Source organism: Antechinus flavipes, chromosome 2 (assembly GCF_016432865.1).
Source record: "Antechinus flavipes isolate AdamAnt ecotype Samford, QLD, Australia chromosome 2, AdamAnt_v2, whole genome shotgun sequence".
Taxonomy (NCBI): domain Eukaryota; kingdom Metazoa; phylum Chordata; class Mammalia; order Dasyuromorphia; family Dasyuridae; genus Antechinus; species Antechinus flavipes.
Window position 1 is genome coordinate 674,072,630 of NC_067399.1, and position 22,607 is coordinate 674,095,236.

The 22,607-nt window shown below is 55.0% G+C and overlaps 1 protein-coding gene across 1 annotated transcript in view; it reads left to right on the plus strand.

Annotated features, from left to right (window-relative positions):
• The window catches only part of PAPSS2 (3'-phosphoadenosine 5'-phosphosulfate synthase 2), a 63,166-nt gene extending 44,601 nt beyond the window's left edge, over positions 1 to 18,565 (plus strand). Inside the window, exons 2-12 of the mRNA XM_051982640.1 lie at positions 266 to 383; positions 2,902 to 3,137; positions 3,906 to 4,044; positions 6,433 to 6,551; positions 6,670 to 6,783; positions 7,778 to 7,889; positions 10,518 to 10,723; positions 14,736 to 14,871; positions 15,228 to 15,496; positions 16,014 to 16,243; positions 17,160 to 18,565. Coding sequence (XP_051838600.1) covers positions 266 to 383; positions 2,902 to 3,137; positions 3,906 to 4,044; positions 6,433 to 6,551; positions 6,670 to 6,783; positions 7,778 to 7,889; positions 10,518 to 10,723; positions 14,736 to 14,871; positions 15,228 to 15,496; positions 16,014 to 16,243; positions 17,160 to 17,301 — 1,821 coding nt within the window. The 3' untranslated portion in view covers positions 17,302 to 18,565. The remainder of the gene's footprint in view (positions 1 to 265; positions 384 to 2,901; positions 3,138 to 3,905; positions 4,045 to 6,432; positions 6,552 to 6,669; positions 6,784 to 7,777; positions 7,890 to 10,517; positions 10,724 to 14,735; positions 14,872 to 15,227; positions 15,497 to 16,013; positions 16,244 to 17,159) is intronic.
• The last annotated feature ends 4,042 nt before the right edge of the window (positions 18,566 to 22,607 follow it).

The window sequence follows — 22,607 nt, forward strand, 5'->3', positions numbered from 1 at the left end:
AAACGAATCCCTGACGTGGCTATGACCCCGGACGGCAATATGGCGCCCACGACACATGCTTAGAATTGTGCTCTCCAAAACATTTCTTCCCTTACAAAGGGAGTTAGTGGTGTCTCACACCAGCTGTAGGTCATCTGGCCTGTGCAGAGTAGGAGCTCACCAAATCCCATCACTGAATTTTGATTAGATTATGTTTTGCAGTGTTTCCACAAAGGATAAAACCTTGTTTCATTAACCAAAAAAAAAATGACATTTTATCTTGCAGGACACCCAACAGAAATCCACAAATGTGGTCTATCAGGCTCACCACGTGAGCAGGAACAAGAGAGGCCAGGTCGTTGGGACCAGGGGAGGATTCCGAGGCTGCACCGTGTGGCTAACCGGTGAGTCAGCCAGTTCTGTCTTTGAAATTTGGTGCGGCCATTTGTCTAATGTAGGGAAGGACCCCTATTGGTTCAGATGAACTCCATGCTAACTCTGGGGTGGAGGGGAGGGTTTGTCCATCTGGACTCAGTCATTGGCTTCTCAGGAGAGAACAAAGAACAATGGAGAAAAATTGTAGAGACAGATTTAGGCTTGATATAGGGAAGAATTAACTTGTTGGCAATAGGAGCTGTCCAAAAGTGTAATGAGCTGCTGGGGAAGGTGGTGGCTACCCCTCGTGGCGAATCTTCAAAAAGATATTCTCTGCCTCTTTGGACATTTAAAATCATCCTCCACCTTGGTGTTGGTTCTTTACCATGGTGTAATGGGTCCAGGGAAGCAGCTAGGTGGTGCCGTGAATAGAGTGCCAGGTTTGCAGGCAGGAAGACCGAGTTCAAATCTGACCTCAGACACTTACGAACTGTGTGATCCCAGACAAGTCACTTAATCCTTCTTGCCTCAGTTTCCTCATTTGCAAAATGAGCTGGAGAAATAAATGACAACTCCATGATCTTTGATGAGAAAATGGAGCCATGAAGAGTCGGACATGATGGAAAAGATTGAACTTTAGTGGATCTAAGGAAGGAAAAGAGTTTTGTTGAGGCCCTGAAGAGGTAGTGGAGACTCGAGGGCTTTTTTGTATCCAGCCTATCAAGGACCCAAGCCAATATGCAATACCGTGCTGATCCAGGTTATTATATAACTACTTAATGTGTCTGTCTGGCATGTGGCTCCCAACCTCAAGGCAATTCGAGAGCATTCAGCAAGTGAGAACCTGTCCTCCGTCATCCCCTGTTCTGGCATTTCTTTGCTCGATCCTCCCTTACCCAGAGCTGCTCCCCACTCCCTCCACTCCCAGTATCCAATCTCCATGTGCCCAAGCCTTCCCATAGTGATGATGGCTCTGGCTGCAGCTGACCCAACACGTGATGCCATTATCTCCAAGGTTTACAGCAAGGAAAATGTTTCAGGTCCATCTACAAATGGGACTTGTGCCTATTAAGAGGCACCTAAAACCTCCTCCTCCCAAAACTCCATTGATATGAAAAAGTACCAGAATGCTTTGCTATTTCTCCCTGCAGCTCATTTTATAAGAGAGCAAACTGATACAAGCAGGATTAAGTGACTTAAGCCACAGTCAGGAAGTCCCTGAGGCTGAATTTGAACTCAGGAAGATGAGCCTTCCTGGTCTTAAGCCCAATGCACTATGCACTGTGGTATCCTCAGCCTGGGAGTGAAGATCTTCATCAACCTGGTTCTAGCTACCTTTGAAGTCTCTTGTCTCATTGTTGCCCTTCATGTCCTCGCCGTTCCCGAGAAGCCGGACCAGCAGCTATTCCCTGAGCTCCCTGGAGCAGGCATTGAAGGAACCTGACTTAGCCCTCTGCACTGCCCAGACCCTCCTATTTATTTCTTTTTCTTTTTTTTTTTTATTATTATAGCTTTTTATTTACAAAATATATACATGGGTAATTTTTCAGCATTGACAATTGCAAATACTTTTGTTCCAACTTTTTCCTCCTTCCCCCCATCCCTTCCCCCAGATGGCAGGTTGACCAATACATGTTAAGTATGTTAAAGTATAAATTAAATACAACTTAAGTATATATGTCCATACAGTTATTTTGCTGTACAAAAAGAATCGGACTCTGAAATAGTATACAATTAGCCTGTGAAGGAAATCAAAGATGCAGGCGGATAAAAATAGAGGGATTGGGAATTCTATGTAGTAGTTCTTAGTCATCTCCCAGAGTTCTTTTGCCGGGTGTAGCTGGATCAGTTCATTCCTACTCCATTGGAACTGATTTGATTCATCTCATTGTTGAAGAGGGCCAGGCCCATCAGAATTGATCCTCATATAGTCCTCCTGGTCATGCTCATTTCACTCAGCATCAGTTCCTGTCAGTCTCTCCAGGCCTTTCTGAAATCATCCTGCTACATATCCTCCTATTTATGAGCCACATGGCTTGCCTTATTGGACCTCCAGCTTCCTCCTTTCTAAAGGAAAAGGGTGACTTCAATTCAGCAACTTAATCGACATACATCTCTTCCTTCCTTCCTTCCTTCCTTCCTTCCTTCCTTCCTTCCTTCCTTCCTTCCTTCCTTCCTTCCTTCCTTCCTTCCTTCCTTCCATTTCCTCAGGTCCTCCTGACTACATGGCTGGTGCTCTGTGTACCTAGCACACTGTGCCACCTAGCAATCCCTCAACATATGGTTCTTAAGCATTTCCAATGCAGCCATGTCAGGCCCTGAGGAGCGCAAAGTGTTGGGATCCTGCCCTGGGAGTTGGGGTCTCTGAGGCATTTGGTTGGGGGGGGCGTATTTGGAGCGAGTTTGAAGACATCATAGCTGCGCGGAGGGGAAGCGTACCCGGCTAACGGCTGAACGAGCTTGATTTGGCCAATGCCTCGTTAACAGTATGTAATTAGGTCCCGGTCCCATCTCAGGAGATTCTCACCTGCCTCCACTTCCACCCAGGGCTCTCTGGTGCTGGAAAAACCACCATCAGCTTCGCTCTGGAGGAGTACCTGGTGTCCCACGCCATCCCTTGCTACTCCCTGGATGGAGACAACGTGCGCCACGGACTCAACAAGAACCTCGGCTTCTCCGCCGGCGACCGGGAAGAAAACATCCGTCGGATCGCCGAGGTGGCCAAGCTCTTTGCCGACGCGGGGCTGGTTTGCATCACCAGCTTCATCTCTCCGTTTGCAAAGGTGAGAAATTTGCTGCCAGGGACCCATCTGGTGACAAACGCAGCGATCTGTGGGGGGAGCTGGGGGTGCAAAGGCGCAGGTCGGGGTTTCCTGCCCTCGGGGAGCTCACGTTCTATTGAGAAGACACAACGAGGGCCTAGACATCAGTGAATGCAAAGTAATGACAGATTATCGCATGGCACAGCCAGAGGAATAATAGGGGCCTTGTATGAGAGGGCTACCTTGGGGGAAACTGGAAATTTTGTCCGGTGAAATTCAGGCATTTTGGACAAAGGCTCGCAGGCGGGAAATGGACGGGGGCCATTCAGGCTAGCCGGACTGTCTGTAATGAGGAAAACAGACAAGAATGGCTTCTAAGATCTCTTCTAGCTTTTCATCCCCGTGTTCTTACAGTCCCCGACCTGGAGGAACTTGCATTCTTTTGGGGCGGTTACCATGTTATGCAGATGAGCAGATCCAAGTTTGGTGCAAAGATAGCAGCACCTGGAGGAAGGGTCAGACATCAAAGGGCTTCCTTTCTCTCCCTAAAAGTGACCTCTCTCCTCATCTTCCGCCTTCCCCTTTCCTATCAATGGCACCATCTTTCCACCTTCCTGGCGCCCCTAAGGCTTCTGAGAGGTGGAGAGGAGGGGCACCCCCACCCCTCACACCGGAAAGGAGCAGAAAGGGCCCCGTGGGAAGCGCCTTTCACCGTGAGACCACAGTGGTCACTGTAGAGACTCACAGTGGGGCAGAGACAGACCGCCCGTCGTCTTCTGGCTTTTACAGGACCGGGAGAACGCACGGAAGATTCATGAGTCGGCGGGTCTCCCCTTCTTTGAAATCTTTGTCGATGCCCCTCTGAACATCTGTGAAAGCAGAGACGTGAAAGGCCTCTACAAGAAAGCCAGGGCTGGGGAAATCAAAGGTAGGAAGGTCCAGGGGGGTTTTTCCCAATTTCTCCCTCCTTGCCCCGAAGGAGCAACAATGGCCCTTTCCCAAGTTATATAAGAAGGAAACATCCATCTTGGTGCTTTGGACCCTTTGGCAGCTGTAGAATCCGACCAGAGACTGGGTTCAGAGCCCAGCCCTCGGGGGCCTCCTGAGTGCTAGGCCCTGTCCTTGGCACTGGGGGACAACGATGGAACAACACTCCAAGGTCCCCTCTGCTTCCAAGGCCTCAGTTTGCTCATCTGTAAAATGAGGGATGGGGATACGTGGCCTCTGAGATCCCTTCGTGCTCTGAGTCTGGTATCGGCTGCTGCAGCAGTCCTGAGGTGGGGGGGTCCCGCACACGGGTGGGGGCCATGTTACTAAAGAGGTTGCAAAGGTGGCGTGGATGGGCCTCGGTCCTTAAATCCGCGAAAACTGAGGAGATCCCCCAGTGAAGTAGTGGGGGGAGAGGAGCAGAGGACCCAGGACAGAGTCCCGAGGGACACCCGTGTTAGAAGGCGAGATCTGGAGGCTAATTCAGTGAAGGAGACAGAGAAGGAGAGGTCAGAGAGGGAGGAGGAGAACCAGGAGAAAATGTCGCCCTGAAAATTTAGCTAGAGGAGAGTCCCAAGGAGGAGAGAGTGTTCCTCAGTGTCAAGGGCTGCAGAGGTCAAGGAGAATGAGGAGGGAGAAAAGGCCACTGGATCTGGCCACTGAGAATCCCTAGTGACTTTGGAGGGAGAAGACTTGGTGGGAAAGAAAGGTTAGAAGCCAGACTAGAGGAGGGTTGCTTGTTTTCAGGATGGCTCCTGAGCCAGTAGAGAGAATGGGTACAGGGTGGGGGGAGGAGTGTGGTAAGCTGTTGGAAGGGACAGGATGGAATAGGACAGAGAGGGGTCGGCCTTGTTAAGGAGAAAGGCTTCTTCATCATGAGACATGAGGGAGAGGGGAAGGGGGAAAAGAAAAGAGGGAAGAGGGAGAGGGGAGGAGAGGGAAAGGGGGGAAGAAGGAGAGGGAATGGAGAAAGAGAGCAAAGAAGGAGAAGGGAAAAAGGGAGAGGACAGAGAGTTAGAGGGAAGAAGAGAGAAAGAGGAGAAGAGGGAATAGAGAGAGAGGGAAAAGAGGGAGGAGGAAAAGAAGGGGGGAAGAGGGAGAGGGAATGGAGAAAGAGAACAAAGAGGGAGAAGGGAAAAAGGGAGAGGACAGAGAGTTAGAGCGAAGAAGAGGGAAAAGAGGAGAAGAGGAATAGAGAGAGAGGGAAAAGAGGGAGGAGGAAAAGAAGGGGGGAGAGGGAGAGGGAATGGAGAAAGAGAACAAAGAGGGAGAAGGGAAAAAGGAGAGGACAGAGAGTTAGAGCGAAGAAGAGGAAAAGAGGAGAAGAGGGAATAGAGAGAGAGGGAAAGAGGAGGAGGAAAAGAAGGGGAGAGGGAGAGGGAATGGAGAAAGCGAGCAAAGAGGGAGAAGGGAAAAAGGGAGAGGCAGAGCGTTAGAGGAAGAAAAGGGAAAGGGGAGAAGAGGAAAAGAGGGAGGAGGAAAAGAAGGAGGAGGAAAAGAAGGGGGGAAGAGGGAGAGGGAATGGAGAAAGAGAACAAAGAGGGAGAAGGGAAAAAGGGAGAGGCAGAGCGTTAGAGGGAAGAAGAGGGAAAGAGGAGAAGAGGGAATAGAGAGAGAGGGAAAAGAGGGAGGAGGAAAAGAAGGGGAGAAGAGGGAGAGGGAATGGAGAAAGAGAGCAAAGAGGGAGAAGAGAAAAAGGGAGAGGCAGAGCATTAGAGGGAAGAAGAGGGAAAGGGGAGAAGAAGGAAAAGAGGGAGGAGGAAAAGAAGGAGGAGGAAAAGAAGGAAAGGGGGGAAGAGGGAGAGGGGAGAAGACGGCACATCAAAAGATAAGGGGATCCCACAAAGGAAGACAGTGTCTAGTTGAATTGGTTCATCATGGAGTCAAGATGGACAGAAAATAAGACTGGCTGGTGTAGAGGAGACGGCCTGGGAGAGAAATGAGAGTCAAGGGACTGGAGATCATGGTATGGACCAAGAAGGATTCCGCAAGGGAGGTGGAGATGAGAAGCCAACAGGATGAGCCGAGGGCCAGTTTTACGCGTCCGAGGCCAGATTTGAGCTCACTTTCTCTGCCTCCAAGCCCAGTCCTCCTCCTACTGTACCTCCCAGCTGCCCCAATCCAAAAAGAAGAATGCCCCCAAGGAGCTCAGGCTCTACTGGGGGTGGGGCACAAAGCCCATCTCCCTCGTCCTTCCTAAGTGTATTAACCGGAGATGGAGAGTCGCCATTGACATTTATTTCTGGTCCTTACCCTGGCAAGCGACGTGGTCCCTCTTGGATCATCCCATCCTCCTCCTGGAAGCCATTTTCCTCTGTCCCCTCTGCAGGGTTCACGGGAATTGACTCTGAATACGAAAAGCCAGAAACCCCCGAGCTGGTCGTGAAGACCAACTTGTCGTCCGTGAGTGACTGTGTGCAGCAGGTGGTGGACTTGCTGCAGGAGCAGGTGCGTGGGCTTCGGAGGGGTTGCCCCCCGATGGAGGCGAGCTGGGGGAGGGGAGGCCCCGTGGAAGCCGGCCTTGGAAGACCAGCGCGTTTCACGGGGGGCGTCTCTGTTTCCACAGACCATCGTGCCCCACTCCGCAATCAAAGGCATCCACGAGCTTTTCGTGCCCGAAAACAAACTGGACGCGGCCCGGGCTGAAGCCGAGAAGCTGCCTTCCTTACCCATCACCAAGGTGACTGAGGGGGCCGGAGTGGGGGGCAGGGAAGGGGCTTCGAAGGAGACGCCGAGAGCGTTCCTTGGGGCGTCTCGTCCCAGAGATGCCCCACTTCCTTCTGTCTGACTGCTTTGGATTTGGTGAGAGCAGCAGGGCAACGAGCATTTATTAAGCACCTACTATGTACCAGGCACTGTGTTAAATGTTGAGTGGAACAGTCTAAAAGGATTTAGGATTTAGACTGAAAGAGACCTCAGAGGCCTAGGATCATTGAGGTAGACCTGGAAGACAGCTCAGAGATCCCATCCAGGACAGATGAGGAAACTGAGACCAAGTGAAGTGCCATGTCTGGGGTCACCAAACCAAGACTCGCCCAGGGTCCCAGAGCTAACGAGTGACAGGGCAGACTTCTTCCACCTTTCAACTGCCATTCTTCCCACTGTTTTCTGTCAGCATCCCCGACCTCAGGCTATTTCTGCCTCATGTAAAAGACTTGTTCTATCCCTTTCTCCATCTGTCCACCCATCCACCCACCCATTCATCCATCCACCCATCCATTCCACTTAGCCATCCACCCTCCATCCATCTCTCCATTCCATTCAGTGATCCGTCTATCTCATCTCTCCATCTCTCCATCCCACTTAGCCACCCATCCTTCTCACCCACTCCATGCAGTCATCCCTTCATTCACCAAACGTTTATTGAGCCCTGCCCCTCCATGGGCAGAGCTGGGGCAGAGACAAAGCTTAGGTAAGACAGGCCCCTGCCCTCAATGACAGTCTCAGTCAGGCCAGGCAGCCCAGGAGGTCTCTGAGCCCCCTTATCCTGGGTGGGGGTCAGAGGAGACCTCCATCATCACCTTTACGTCCTGAGCTTGAGCCTCTAGGGCAGAAGGGAGCTCAGAGCCTGGAACAGCTCCCTAAGGTGGCGCAGCCTCAAGGGCAGAGCAGACCCCAGGGAAACAGCCCGCCCGCCCCTCGCCCCCTCTCACCTGCCTCTTCCCCTTCTGCAGTTGGATTTGCAGTGGGTCCAAGTGCTGAGCGAAGGCTGGGCCACGCCTCTCAAGGGCTTCATGAGAGAGAAGGAGTTTCTGCAAGTGCTGCACTTTGACACGCTGCTGGACGGTAGGCTTCCCCCTCCCGCTGTATCTTGTCGGGGGGTGGGCGTGAAGCCCCCGAGGCCCCCAGAGAGGTTCTAGGTTGGGCTGAAAACACCGGAGGGCAGAAGACGGTCTTGGCTGGGGTCGGTCTAGCTGGTTTTTAGCACAGCTTTTCCTGCTCTGAACGCGTCAGGTATAAGGTCACAGGACTGAGGGCTGGAAGGGAATCCCCTTGTTTGACACAAACAGAAACTGAGGCTCCGGCCCTGGCTCCTTCTGCCATCTGGAGCTGCCAACGTGTCCTGTCACCAAAGGCCACGACTGTCCGTGGCCAGTGCAGGGACTTGTAGGCCCGTTGTCACGCCCACCTCCGGCTCCGGGTTCAGCTTCCCAAGGGGAGCCGCCATTTTTACGGTGCTGTCAGTGCTTCTGGGGGCTTCGGGGTGCTCTGGCCAGAATGTCCCCTGTCTACTTTGCCCAAAACCCGGTTTAGAAGCCATTCAGCGCAGCTCCTCCGTTGGGATCCCAATGGCCATTTACCAGACGGACACGGTTTCTGGGCACATGGCACAGAGTTTTCTCCTGGTCACGTCTTCCGAGAGTATCACCCGAGGCTTTCATGTCGGGACAGAAATTAGACTTCCAAATTGTGTGGTGTGTGATGGACACGGCCGGGAAGTTCCCGATGGGCTCTCGGCCTGGAAATGACTGAGATGATTCCAATGGGGGTTGAAAACATGTCTGTTAATTGTGTTTATGTTTCCCCAGGCGTGGCCCTTCCTGGTATGTACTTTGATACCTTTGCAAGTAGTCAAATTATTATAATTAGATATTTTCCATTAATCAGAACTAGAGTTTTTAATAGCAAAAAAAAAAAAAAAATGAGTTCAAATTAGCCAGTGCTAATTGACTGAAGTTCATGATCCAACCAGGTGTGGAGAGTAAATGCGAAGTGATTGGGGAAGCCAAAGCGCTGGGCCCGCGAGCTCAGGAGTCGCCACATCCAGGCCACGGTTTGCTCGGCCGTCTTTGGCCGGCGGAAGACCTGTGGGCTCAGAATAACTGGGGGGGGAGGCCGCGGGGGGATCTCGGGCCTGCCCTCAGCCACACGGCCTTTGGCCGCTGGCCCGAACTCCTCTCTGGTCACTGGACCCCAGGACTGTTTTCCTTGTGCTTTTCTGGCCCTTCAGGTTGAGCTGGCTTTAGTGGGGCTTGGAGTGGACACATCTGGTTGGATTTTGCATGAACTGCAGACACGTGATTTTGCATGAAAGTAATTTCAAAACCTCAATCATCATCAAGACGATGACAGCACTGTGAATCAATGAAGGCCCCTGGGACATGTATATAAATATTTCCTGAGGCAATCAGGGTTCAGTGACTTGCTCAGGGTCACACAGCCAGGAAGTGTTAAGTGTCTGAGACCAGATTTGAACTCGGGTCCTCCTGACTTCAGGGCTGGTGCTCTGCCCACTGCGCCACCTAGCTGCCCCTAGTTTTATGTATTTTTAAAATGGAAAAGCATTTTAGCTCTCAGGCCAGGGTGGGTTGGATTTTGCCCTCAGGGTGTAGTTTGCCATCCCCTTGATGATCCATTTTACAGGGGAGAAAACTGAGGTATGGAGAAGACTTTGATTTTTCCCTAATAAGGCTAGTCAGTGCTACAAAGCCATGCCCAGGGTTCCTTCATCATAGATGAGTGATGCATGTGACCTTAGAGACCACAGAGGGAAATTGCATGGGGAGTGAGAGGACCAGAGACTTGGAGCTGAAAGGAAGCTCAACCCATTTTACAGATGAGGAAACCATGCTTCCAAGCATGGTGGCCCCAAGAAGCCCTTGTTCGTGTACAAGGGACATGGGGACAGGGCAAATGCTCTGAGCTATCACTTGTCGGGCATCCCTGGGGACCAAGGTCTCCGGGATAAATGAGTGCTCCCGATAATTGGAGCACGGCAGGCTGGACCAGAGACCTCCGGATGCTGTGACTCGGGTTCCATTTGGCTTCTGACAATCCCATCCTGAGACGGTGTTGGAGTTGGGGAGGGGGTTGGGGGGCTCAGTGCAGGATCTCTGTCCTCGGAAAAGGTCCTTGCGATGGGAGATCTCCCCAGTGCTCACGTGTCAGCCAATCACTACCCCCGGAGGCCGTGCTGATTAACCCAACAAGAGCAGGCCATTTTTTAAACTGTTTCTCGTATGATTAAAATAATTCTCTGCTCCCGTTTTTGGAAGGCTTCCAGAGAACTTCCCTGTAAGGAGGACGGGGAGCACAGACCCCTTGTTACGGAGCTGGAAGGCGGGGCTCGGAGGGCTGGCAGGGGCAGGGCAAGGACTGGCCACAGGGGAGGAAGCGGGGATTCTGGGACAGGACTGGTTTGTGAGAAGCCAAATGAGACTCGAGTCAGGATCTTTAGCCCCAAGGAGGCCGATCCCAGCCGCCATTTTGCAGAGGAGAAAACGGAGGCCCAGCTGGGACAGGGTTGTGAGTGGTCGAGTCCCTTCTTTGGGGTCCTCCTGGGTCTGAGGATAAATCCCTACGGCTACCGGTTTGGCCCGGAGCTGACCACTGAGCTCCCTCCCAGCTCTGTCTCCTCCTGCCCACTGGGGCTGGGACGTGCCGCGTGCTGACGCCGCCGGGTTCTCCCCACAGACGGAGTCATCAACCTCAGCGTTCCCATCGTGCTCCCCGTCTCCGAGGATGACAAGAAGCGCCTCCAGAGCTGCAGCGAGTTCGCTCTGGAATACGAGGGGCGGAAGGTGGCCATCCTGAGAGACCCGGAGTTCTACGAGCACAGGAAGGAGGAGCGGTGCGCCCGCATCTGGGGGACCACCTGTGCCCAGCACCCCCACATCAAGGTACGTCCGGAGGAGCCCAGCGCCGCTTAGTTCCAGGGGCTTTAAGGTTTGTTCCATAACAGATGGGAGCACTGAAGGCCGGACAGGAACCCAAGAGGCAGAGGAGGGGAGGAGGGAGCAGGGGGAGAGGGTACCATCAGCAGGGAGAGGCAGCAGCTTTGGATGACTTAGGGTCTTTGACCAGGGCAGGGGTCAGCTGGAGCCCCCACCAGACAGAAGGGATGGGATCCGACTGCAGAATGAGCTTTGGGACATGGCCGATGAAGGGATTTGTTTTGTTCGATGGGCTCGTTTGTTATGAAAGCTTCTTGTTTTTTTAAACGGGGGAGAGAGGAGGGATAGGATTTCCTCCCTATCCTGTACTGAGGTGTTTCTTACCTCACCCTCCCTCCTAAAATGGGAAAACCAAAAGAGAAGGGGTCCCCGAGAAGGGCGGGGCTTTGTGAGCGTCAGGCTGCAGTTATTATATACTTAAAAAGAAAAACAAGCTCCCCGTGGCAGATTTGCAGTTTCTGTAAGTCCTCTCCCGCTCCCCGATGCACGTGGAAAAAAGGCTCTTTTTTAGTGTTCGCCAAGTTCAGAATTATTTTTTTTAAAAAGGAGCTGGGCTGGAAGTAGATTACACTGAATTTCTTTGTCTTCCACTGGGAGGAACCGGCCTCCGCTGTGAGTCTGGGACTCCCGAGGGAAGCCAAACGGCACAGAAAGAATGAGCTGCTTTCAAGATGGAGGATGAGGGTGAATCGGGCCCTTGGGCCTTGTGTTCTGGTCGCCAGCTGCCGCCCGGGGAGAGAACTCCGGTCAGAGCCGTTGCCATCACTTTTAAAAGCATGATATTCCCCACTGCCTTCCAGAATGGCTGGGCCCATTCGGTGTCAGAGAGCCTGCCTTCCCCCAGCCCCACCAGCGGCAGATCTTTCACCTTTTCGCCAGCCCCTTTCCTGCCTCTACTTTCCCTTCTCTCTAAGAACGAAAGACTGAACAGAAGGCAAGAGCCAGCTTGCTGCCTGCAAACCCTCAGGCTCAGCGTATTCCTCCTTGAAACTACACGGGATGTGCAGATTTCAGCAAAGGGAAGGGTGGGGGGCCCTCGGCCAGACGGGACTTGGGCAGCCTTGGGCACCCACTGAGCTGGGCCGAAGTCTCTAATCACCTTAATCCCGCATCTTTTTCATCCCTTCCCTAGTTGTAATTATACAGACTGGTGATTTTCCCTCCACCCAGAGACACAGAGAAGGAGCCTTCCATTTAATCTGACTGCAGGATTTTAGGGGTTTAGATCTTAGAGACGATCTAATCGAAGAATCCTTAGCCTTTAAAAATGGATCTCTGTATTTCAATATGATCCGTTTCCTCTGTAATCCCACCATCTTTGTGCTTGAAAACCTAATTCCAAGAAGACTCCATCCATGTCTGCCTCCACTGCCTACCAAAGGCGTCTCTGATTTATGCTAAGCCCCCATTTTACAGAGGGGAATACAGAGGCTTGGAGAGATGTGACTTGCTCCTGGCTCCAGAAGTCAGAAGTATCAAGCCAAGACTTCTTCTGACTCAGAAAAAGGAGAATCCGTAACCTGAGTGAGGAGGATGAGGATGAGAGGGGGCAGGAGGGAGGAAGGGGAAAGGAATAGTCTCACCTCTCACTGCATTGGCCTGGGGACATCTGCAATCACCCGGCAGCTCTGGACGGCCCAAAGCTCTTTACCCAGAACCTCCCGAGGAGGGCAGCCCGCATTGTCATTGCTCAAGTCCTTCCCCCTCCTGAGAAATCAGAGATCGAAGCTCGAAGAGCACCCTGGCCAGCCCAGTGTTTGTGAGAGCCGGAGCAAGGCCCTTGCCCAAGGCTAGACTCAATGACCCGACTCCAAAGCCGCGGCTCTTTCCACAGCCCCAGGATCCCACAGCTGGTGTGTGAGCCACGGACTCCAAGCTCAAAGGGAATTCAGAAGCCATTAAATCCCACCCCCCTCAGGGCCACCAGGTGAAGTGACATCTAAGGGGACACACAGTGAGGGGCCAGGTCAGGATTCCAATCTCACACTTCTTTCCTCGTTTGGGGGCCACCGTCAGGTCCAACTGCTGCCAAGAAATCCTCCAGGAGCCCTGTGCTGCAGGGGGGCCAGCAGTGATCCCCCCACCGTGGGGCTAGCTCTGTCCTCTTCCTGTACAGACTAATGGCCCCATTGGGCTGGGGGCCAAGGCAGAGAGACTGTGTAGACATGTTGCCCCCTACTCACCCCAGAGGTGCAGTAAGGGCTCAGAGGAGGGGACAGGAGGAGCCTCCCAAAGCCGAGGACCTGGGCTGCCTTTCATCTGGGGCTCTGAAAGCTTTGCCCACCACTCATTATCTCTCCTCCTAAACTGATCAAGCAGGTGGCTGCTCGGTGGTCTCAGGAGGAGTCGGGGGCAAGGTAGGGGCCAAGAATGAAAGTTTAATGGTGGGACCTTTAAGGGTCCCCCCTCCCCATGTGAGTGAGAGCTTGGGAGAGGTCAGCAGAGACTATGAGAATAGCCCAGTAGAGAGAGAGCGCTAGACTGGGCAACAAGGAGACCTGCTTCAGGGATGGAGGGATCCCCACCTAAGACTGCCCTTCTCTGGGACTCAATTGTGCCATCAATGAAATGGGATCCAAAACAAAAGCGCCCTAGAAATGGGAGGTTTCCTTCCTGACCTGCTGCTTCACCATTGGGACCAGATATTACCAAAAACAGCAATTTTATCTTTGTTTTCCTCAATACTATTATTGTGGTTTCTAGTTCCGTGTAAAGCTAGTTTTCCACATTCATTTTTGCAAGATTTTGAGTTCCAATTTTTGCTTCCACCTCTCCCTCCCTCCTCCCCACGACAGTGAGCGATTTAAAACCTAGTTCCATATCTGTTGTTGTGAACAAAGAGAAAAAAACCACGAGAAAGAAAAAGCAAACAAACAAAAGGGGGAGAGTGTGTTCTGCTCCTCATTCAGTCTCCAGAGTTGTTCCCTGGCTGCAGATGGCCTTTTCTGTCCCAAGTCTGTGGGAATAAGCAGTAACTTTAGAAAGCGGAGATCCCGGGACATCAGGGCTCCTCTGTTTTGTTTGGGCATCGTGGAGGTCCCAGCTGCCTGGGGGTGCTCTGGGGGGAGCCCACTCAGCCTCACTGAGACATAATGGATTTCAAGTCTCCTGAATGGGCCCCAACTGCTTAATGACAAAAACTGGACAAGGAAGTCACATTCCACAAACGGATCTGAGAACTGGGCCTGCCCGGGGCCTCCTTGAAATTAAACCGGGGTCAAGGAGCCTGATACAGCTCAGGCTCTTGGGATGGGGGTGGGGGGGAATCGGCCCCTGGGGAGTGCAAGGTTACTGACAGCAGCTATTCATGAGGCCCCCCTCCCCCTCCCCCCAGGCAAACTGGGGGAGGCTGAGGACCTGCCTCCATGGCCCTTGGAAGGACGCACAAGCATTGGGTAATAACAGAGATCCTCCGGGGCCAAGGATGCATCCTGCCTGCATGTGTGCTGCCCGGGGCCGCGCCTGCCCTGCCTGCTCCACTCACCTGCCCGGCTCTCTCTCTCTCTCCGGGGCTTGGGCCGGCAGAGCGCACAATAGGACTGTTAAAGCCTGGGTTTATGCCCTGCTGTCTCTAGTCCCTCCACTACACACACTTCCCAGCCTCGAGGGCAAAGACAAAGGGGCCTCGGTTTCCTCATCCATGAAATGGTGAGAAAGCCGCCCTTCTCCCAGCGCTGGCAGGAGAGGGAACGGGAATTCCAGCTCGCTTAGCGGGCTCAGGGGCCTAGAGCGCTCCCCTTCCTCATCCCCTCTCCCAGACTCCCCTGTCCCCCCCCCCATTTTGCAGGAGTCCAGTTCTGCCCCAGTGGGTGCCTCCCCTGCGGGGTTAGCTCTCTCTCAGGCATCTTGTCTGTCCCTGGGGAGCCGCTCCCTGGGACCGTTCCTGACGTGCGCAGTGGGCACTAAACAAATGGCTGCTTGACTGGAGCCGAGTTCAAATCCCTGGTTTCCCTTGCAGATGGTGATGGAGAGTGGGGACTGGCTGGTTGGGGGAGACCTCCAGGTCCTGGAGAGAGTCCGCTGGAACGACGGCCTGGACCAGTACCGCCTCACGCCCCTGGAGCTCAAGCAGCGCTTTAAAGAGATGAATGCAGGTCTGTGGTGTCCCTCCGCGGCCAGCCCAGGGCTCGGCCCCTCCCCATCCCCGGAGGGCAGCCCCAGGGGGAGGGAGTTGGGATTTCCAGGAGAACTGTCCTCTCTGGACTCTCGGCCTCCCGCTGCTTCTTGGAGAAGCCGGTGACCCCCGGGCGGGCAGTGTGTCCCAGCCAGGGGTTCGGGTCTGGCCGCCGACCTGTTCCCCCAGCCCTCCTCACCAGAAGGCGGGCGCGGGCCTGGGTCCTCGGGCGACTCCCGCCGTCGGTCTCGGTTCTCGACCCCGCGCCTGGCCCGCAGTGAGGGACGTTCCGGCCGCCCTGTGACCCTGACTTGCGAGGGCTCGGTCCTTTCCCAGATGCCGTGTTCGCGTTCCAGCTGCGCAATCCCGTGCACAACGGCCACGCGCTCCTGATGCAGGACACGCGGCGGCGCCTCCTGGACAGAGGCTACAAGCACCCGGTCCTCCTGCTGCACCCCCTGGGCGGCTGGACCAAGGACGACGACGTCCCGCTCCAGTGGCGCATGAAGCAGCACGCGGCCGTGCTGGAGGAGGGCGTCCTGGACCCCAAGTCCACCATCGTGGCCATCTTCCCCTCTCCGATGCTCTACGCGGGCCCCACCGAGGTGACGGGCTACGCCGGGGCATGGGGAAGGGGCTGGCGGGCCTCAGAGGCAGAGAACAGGCTTCTTACCCGGCTCGCAAGGATGCTCCGAGCCTCAGCTTCCCCACCTGTAAAATGGGATGGAGTAGACGCTAAGGCCGCCTGTCAATAGCCTCAGGGCTACTTCAGCTTTTTTGTGGCCGGCCCTGTAGCCAGCCGGGGCCCCTCCTCAGACTGATATCTGTAAATGTCCCAATAAAAGAACCGGAAACCAGCAGGGGCATCTCCCCCTCCCTACTTTTCCTCCTCCCCACTCCTTTCAAAAGCCCTGCTTTGGGCCTTAGTTCCCTGCTAGGTCCCCTCCAGTTTTCTTGGTGATGATGACCTTAAGGCCAAGGGATGACAGGGATCAGCCTCCCACGAGGCCCAGCTCCCCTTCTTGCATGGATACGTGGTCACCCCCGAGCCCCACAGGGCCTCCCACGGGAGGCTGTTTTTCTGTCCACGGGGCATAATGAACCCCCTCTCTTTCCCCACAGGTTCAGTGGCACTGCCGCTGCCGAATGATCGCGGGGGCCAACTTCTACATCGTGGGCCGGGACCCTGCGGGAATGCCCCATCCCGAGACCAAGAAAGACCTTTATGAGCCCACTCATGGGGGGAAAGTGCTGAGCATGGCCCCGGGGCTCACGTCTGTGGAAATCATCCCTTTCCGCGTGGCTGCCTACAACAAGACCCAGAAATCCATGGCCTTCTATGACCCAGCAAGGTAAGCTTTGTGGAACAGACTCAGTCCCCCAGCTCCGGAATCAGGAGCCTGGGCCTTGGGACATTGAACTCCACCTGAGGGGCCGGGTGGTCTGAAGGGATGGGCAGGGGCCTGCTAGAACCAGGGCCTCTCCGACGCCCCATCCTTATCCCTTACACGGTCTTCACCCCAGCACTCAGCGAGTGTTAGCTACGTGCCATGTGCCCATTTCAGAGGGTTCACGGTGGAGGCCCGGGAGAGATCCCCGAGATAAAGCACCAGGGAAATGTGTGACCGACATTAGTGTCCTCCTAAGTCTCCCCCTCCCTGCCCCACGCTCCTGCCGACTTTAGAGCTGCTTGAGAAGTTGACACAGCATCTGTCCCCAAGACCGTCCCAGTCTAAAGGCTCTTCCTCCAAAGCCCCGTTGCGTCTGTTGGCACATCCAGTCCTGGCTGCCCTGAGCCTGCAGCCTTCTCTGCTCTTTCACTCTGTTCAGAAATCCTCCGTGGCTCCCTACTACTCCCAAGCAAAGTTCTGACTCCCCTGAGGGCCCTCTGGAATCAGAAGGCACCCCCCTTTCCAGCTTATTTCATGGCTCTCCCAGCAGCATAGGAGTCAGAGCGCCTGCTTTCCGTTCTAGCCCGTCACTCACAAGTCGGTTCTCCGTAAATAAGACTAGCTGTCTCGGAAGCCATAACCCCGCTTTTTTTTTGGGGGGGGGGCAGCCAGTCTGCCATGCTGACTCCCTCCCTGCTTCTGAAGATGAAAGTTTTCCCTTCTCACACTCGTTCTGCGTGGATGATGCCCTGGGATTCCCAGCCTTCTCCTCCACCTCACAGAGCATGTCCCCAGCCAGCTGTCAGCCCCAGGGCAGGGGCCGAGGCCTTCCTGAGGGCCGAAACCCTGCCAACTTAGGGCTCTTGTTCTCTTTCAGACACAATGAGTTTGACTTCATCTCAGGAACCCGGATGAGGAAGCTCGCCCGGGAAGGAGAGAATCCTCCCGACGGCTTCATGGCCCCCAAGGCCTGGCAGGTGCTCACGGACTACTACAGGTCCCTGGAGAAGAACAACTAGGCCCCGGGCCCTCCGCTCGGCCCCCCGGGAGGGAACGAGCGCTCTTCTTCATCTTTCCGCTTTTGTGATTAGAGGCTGAGTAGTTGTGCTACTTTCCGACGTTGAGAGACCCTTTCTGCCCAGGTCCCCTGAGGCCCGACATTCTGGAAGAACGGCCCGGCCCCAGACCTTGTCCACTGCCCTTCTGTGTCTCTGCTCTTTTGTGACCAGCCGAGAAGCCCGAGCCCCCTCCCCACAGGCCCAGACGCGGGACCGAAAATCTGCCTGAGCCAAAAACATGCTGGCCCAGAGACCAAAGGGTGTGTGTGTGTGTGTGTGTGATTGTGTATGTGTGTGTGTGATTGTGTGTTTATGTGAGTGTGTGTGACTCTGTGTGTGTGTGACTGTGTGTGTGGTCTCAGACATGCCTGCTGCCTTTTCTGGAACTCCGACCCCCCAAAGAGCCATGATGTCCTCGAGGTCCTTCAGCTGCCCAAAGGTCTCCTGCTCCAAATCCCTCTTCCTGCAGATGAGGAAACTGAGGCCAGAGAAGGGTCCCCCCTAAGTCAGACCCCGGGTGCCTCTGTACCAGAGGGGGGCTCCTGAGCCGTGCTATACAGTGGGCTCAAATGTGAATACAAATGTGGATTCTCTGGCCTCATTTTGGCTTAGAAATCATTTTCTTTTGTTTTTACTGTATTTTATTCTGGTCCGACAAGCACCGCATAAGCAGCGGCTCTGGCGGCTGTTGTGTCCTCCCTGTGCCTTTATCCTTCCAGAGGAGCCGGAGACTCACCAAGAGCCTTGCCGGCCTTCAGAGAGCAGGAGACCCGGCTAGTGTCGAGACGTCTGTTCCAGGGTCTTTGTCACAAAAAGAGCCCTCCTAGCTCCGAGAGCAGCCGCTCGTCCCCTTGCTGTGGCTTTTGGTTTGTGCAGAGAGAGATGGGGACGAGAAAGGGGATCCTGGGACTTCTCTGGTTTCCCGCGTGTCTTTTCCAAATCTGAGCCTTCGTCTCTGAAAGTTCTCACCACAAGGTGCCTCGGTGCAAACCCCGCCCGGCCGCCCGCTCGTGCTTCCGCGACGCTGTTTCTCAGTAGGAACTGCTGGCCCCTTTTTCTGGTAGCATATTTATTAAAACCACGAGAATGGGTTGAGTGCCTTAGCTGCCGTAGCTCATGGCGTAGCGGTCCCCAAGTAGGCGCCCAACTGCTCTCGCAGCCAATGAATACTCCTGTACGCAGATGATCGCTTTTTCCTACTTTAATAAACATCTTGCAAATGGAACGTGCTGTCTGTCTGTGCTTGGTCCAGAACAGAGGAGAAAAGGCTGGGGGGGGGGTCCCCGCCGTTCGCGATGGAGTCTGGCCCCTTTTCTTGGTGAATGCGGGGTCCTCGGGGACGAGGCTCTGGCCTCTTGTCCGTAGCTGGGTGGAGAGCGATCCACGATGGCGTGCCCTAGGACTCCCTTAAGTGCTAGAGCACACAGTCATCCCCCGCTGAGCCGGGGAAAGATGGGGGAAGGTGTTCACCATGTTTTGGTTCTCTCGACAAAACACCCCTTGATTTCTCATTCTCTCCCGGCCCCTCTTACTGACGGGATCACCATCCTTTTGCTTTCCTAGCCTCAACGTGGTCTCTGATCATGTTACTTCCAGCTCCCCAGTGTCTTCCCCACCCCCACCCTGTTCTCTTCATCCAGAGCCACTGCCTGACCCCAGCCCCTGCCTCTCGCCTGAACGATCTGCAATAACCTCAAGCCTCCTCCACTCCTCCCCTCCCTCCACACAACTCCGGCACCTCCTGTCGCTGCCCCTGCTCCATAAACCCCAGTGGCTCCCTCTTACCCCAGGCCTGGGCTCAGCTCTCTTTGGCCTTTGTTAGCCTGGAAAGTCCTTTGGGTCTCTTCGTGTGCCTCCCCCCCCATCCCAAGCTCCACCTTCCGACTGGGCCCGTGCCGGGGACACACTTCCTTTCCCCACCAGCTCACGAAAAGCTGCTTCCTCAAGTCGGTCCTTGGTGCAGTTTTCAGAGAGTGGCCAAGTCCCTTCCCATTCTCACACCGACTCCAGCTCCTTCCCACAGGCAGCTCGGTGCCCATCCTGCATCTTCCCATAATTCTCCCGGGCACCTCCCAGTGCGCCGGGGCCCACCTGCGTGTCCCGGCCAGGTACCGGAGCCGGCGTCTCCAAGGACCTTTCCGAACCCTGCCGCACACGTAGGAGCTGCGAGGCTCTACAGATCACTTCACTTCTCTGGGCTCCCCAAGGAGCCATGGCTGATGCACTGCAGAGCAGGCGGGGAGGGCATCTGCGAGTTTTCCTTGTAGACTTTTTCCCCGCTCTCCCATCCGATTCAGGATCTGCTGAAAGTAAATGGGGGCCGGGGCTGTTTTTATCGCCATATTTATCACAGCGGGGCTGACTCATCCGGACTCGCCGTGGGGAGGTGGGCTTTATACCAAGTCCCAAGGTTGGGTGGTGGTTCTGAGTTGGGCGGTGGTCCAGTGGCTGGGAGAAGTGACAGCCATTCGCATCCAAAGCAACAAATTTGCCGAATGCTGTGGCTCCGGCTCTTTTTCAGTCCCTCGGCCCCCAGCCCCACCTCATCTTCCACTCCATTAATTTAGGAGATAACGCGGTGGTCAAGTTCATCTTGGCTCAGCTTAAATAAATCACTTTAATAGCACAGCATAAAACAACCACTGGCTCCATATGCAGAAATGCTGCTGACACAAGGAAAGCGTGACCTCGGGAGGCAGTCTTGTGCCAAGAAGACCCCACCTTGGAGGGAAAAGGTAAATCCTTGGGGCAGCCCCAACACCTTGGCCTGGGCCGACCATCAGGGGGAGTCTCGTGAGCCCCGGGACCGACCCAGAAGGCTGAGGTCGGGGTGTGCAGGGCGCGCCCGCGACCCACACTCCTGTCAGGGGAGGGGGTCACCCGACTGCCCTGCTCAGCAAGCTTTGCCTTGTTGGGCTCGGAAAGTGAGTCAGCCTGTGATTAAGAGCTCCCACTGTCTGGGATTGAGAAAGGCCCGATGCAAAGGCTCGTGGGAGGCGGGTCAGTTCTGCACAAGGACATCTTACCAACCTTTCCGCCCTCCAAGATGCCAGCGTGCCTAGAACACAGTGGGGGAAGGAAAAGCTTGGGCAACGATCCTGCGTGAGACGTAGAGGCTGGATCAGAAAAGGCTTTTAGGGCCAAAGGAAAGGGTCTTAACCTAGAACAGGGGTCCTTAACCGGGAGGTATCAGGAACATAAGTATTTTGTTCATTGTAGTTCACTAGACCCGGTCTTTTATTTGCTTTTAAAAGCACAATTTTGAGAGGAGGTGCAGCTGCCGGAGGGATCCCCGTCTTAGAGCCAGCAGGGAGCCATCGGCTCCTCTTGAGCAGGGGGTGACACAGGCTGAGCGCCAGGGATGTTGCTGTGGCAGAGGGGAGAAGAGCCTTCAGGGAGACCACGGCCCTGGTCGCCCCAAAGAGCGCCTGAATTAGGCTGCGAAGACATGGAAGAAGACCCGAGTGCACAGGGAGAGAGGGGAGAAGCTCCCAACATGTAGTCACTAGGGAGGAGAGGGGTCGGGCCTGGGGGACAGCGAGGGGACGAAGAAGTGGCCTGGGGACCATCTGGGACTGAGAAAGGCCCCATGTCCACACAAATTCTGCAGTTCAGACTGAACAGCCAAAAAGCTGGAGGCTCGGAACCCGTCCCCTGTGTCGGCAGCAGAACCCACCTTTGGACACCTCCCAGGGACAGCTGAGGATTTAATGGGTCTGCTGGGGGTCTGAGCTCCGGGGGGGTAAGGGGCCTGAGCAACTTATACCTGGGGAGGAACACTCATGTCCACCCGAGCGGGGCGAGGCCCTGTCAGCCGAGTCCAGCTTTAATTATGGGGGAAACCGAGCCGCTTCAGGGAAGCTGGGCCAGCCTTCGGGGTCGGGCCTCTGGGGACACCGGGTGTTTCCTTGCCTGGGATTAATGAACCAGTCTGAGAGTGGGAAGGCCCCCCGGGGGCTGCTGGTCCATTCCCAACAAGATGGCAGCGGCTGTTTTACTCCCACTTAAAGGGACCCTGTTGAGACCCTGCCTGGAAGGGTTTTCCCCAGGAAAGCAGACTGAACAGCCCACTTAACAGGAGAGCAGCATGGACTTATCAGAGGCCCAACTGCGGGCAAGTAGAGTCTTAAACTTGACTTTGGAGAGGACACATGTCCATTAGTCACATGTGCCGATTACTCGCAGGAGTTTGACCCCAGGAGCCAGGAGAAGAGTCGGAAGGGCGGCACCGAACAAGGCTTCTCTCCTCATCCCCCTAACAAAGGGTCGCCGGCCCACCTTTCCTTGGTGCTCCTTGGGCCCCTGTCCCCGGCTTCCTGCGAGTCCCAGCTGAGAGCCTTTTTTCTGAGGTCATCTGCAGCCTGGCCCAGGGCCTCCCGATCTGTGCAGCTGTCCGTGGGATTTCTCCCCCATCAGATCTCCCCAAGACGACTGTCTTTTGCCTCTCTGCGTCCCCAGGGCCTACTTGGTACTGTGTCTGGTATACAGTAGGTGCTTAAGAGAGCTCCGGCACCAGATCAGCTGCAGGGGAAAGAACCTTTTCCTTTAAGCTCATGCACTAGGTTGGAAACATTTCCCTTCTTGGAAAAGCGCCGGGCATGGCATCCAGTAGGTGCTTTATAAACGCATCTCCCCGGTTTGGTATGAGGGGTCCTGCTATGGAACACTTAGGGAAGAAGACGCGGGGCCCTGAGGGGTGGGGGGAAGTGAAGGCTGGGGACCCTGGGACACATGGAGGACAAAAGTACCCACTTCCACGGAAGGACGATCCCCAGAGGGTTTTTCACCGACTGCAGGTTAAGGCCCCTGAGATGTAAAGGGGCCCCGAGAACCAGGGGGCAGTGAGAGGGGTCTGGGAGAGGATGCCAGAGGCTCCCGTGCAGAGGAGGGCAGGCAGCGATAGAGAGGAAGCCCCTAGTGAGTCTGGCGGGAGGGCAGGGCCCCCTGTACCACATGGATGAGCTGTTAGAATGGCGGCTCTGCCACAGACCGCCTCAGCTCCCAGGTGCCCATCACGGCACACACTAGGTGCTTAATGGGCGAGTTTGTTTGCCTTAAGGCATTATGGGAGGCTCCACAGAGGGAGGAAGATCGGGGTCCTTGGCCACCTCCCAGGTGTCCCCTCTGAAGGAAGCAGCTTGGGGGAGGCCTGGGCCTGAAGCACTGACCGGCCCCGGGTCTGCCCACCCCGGACCAGGCGGGTAAATTTTGCTTGGGTCTGGACTGCAAAGTCACCCACTGGGAACCTTCTGGAACAGGAGCTGTCC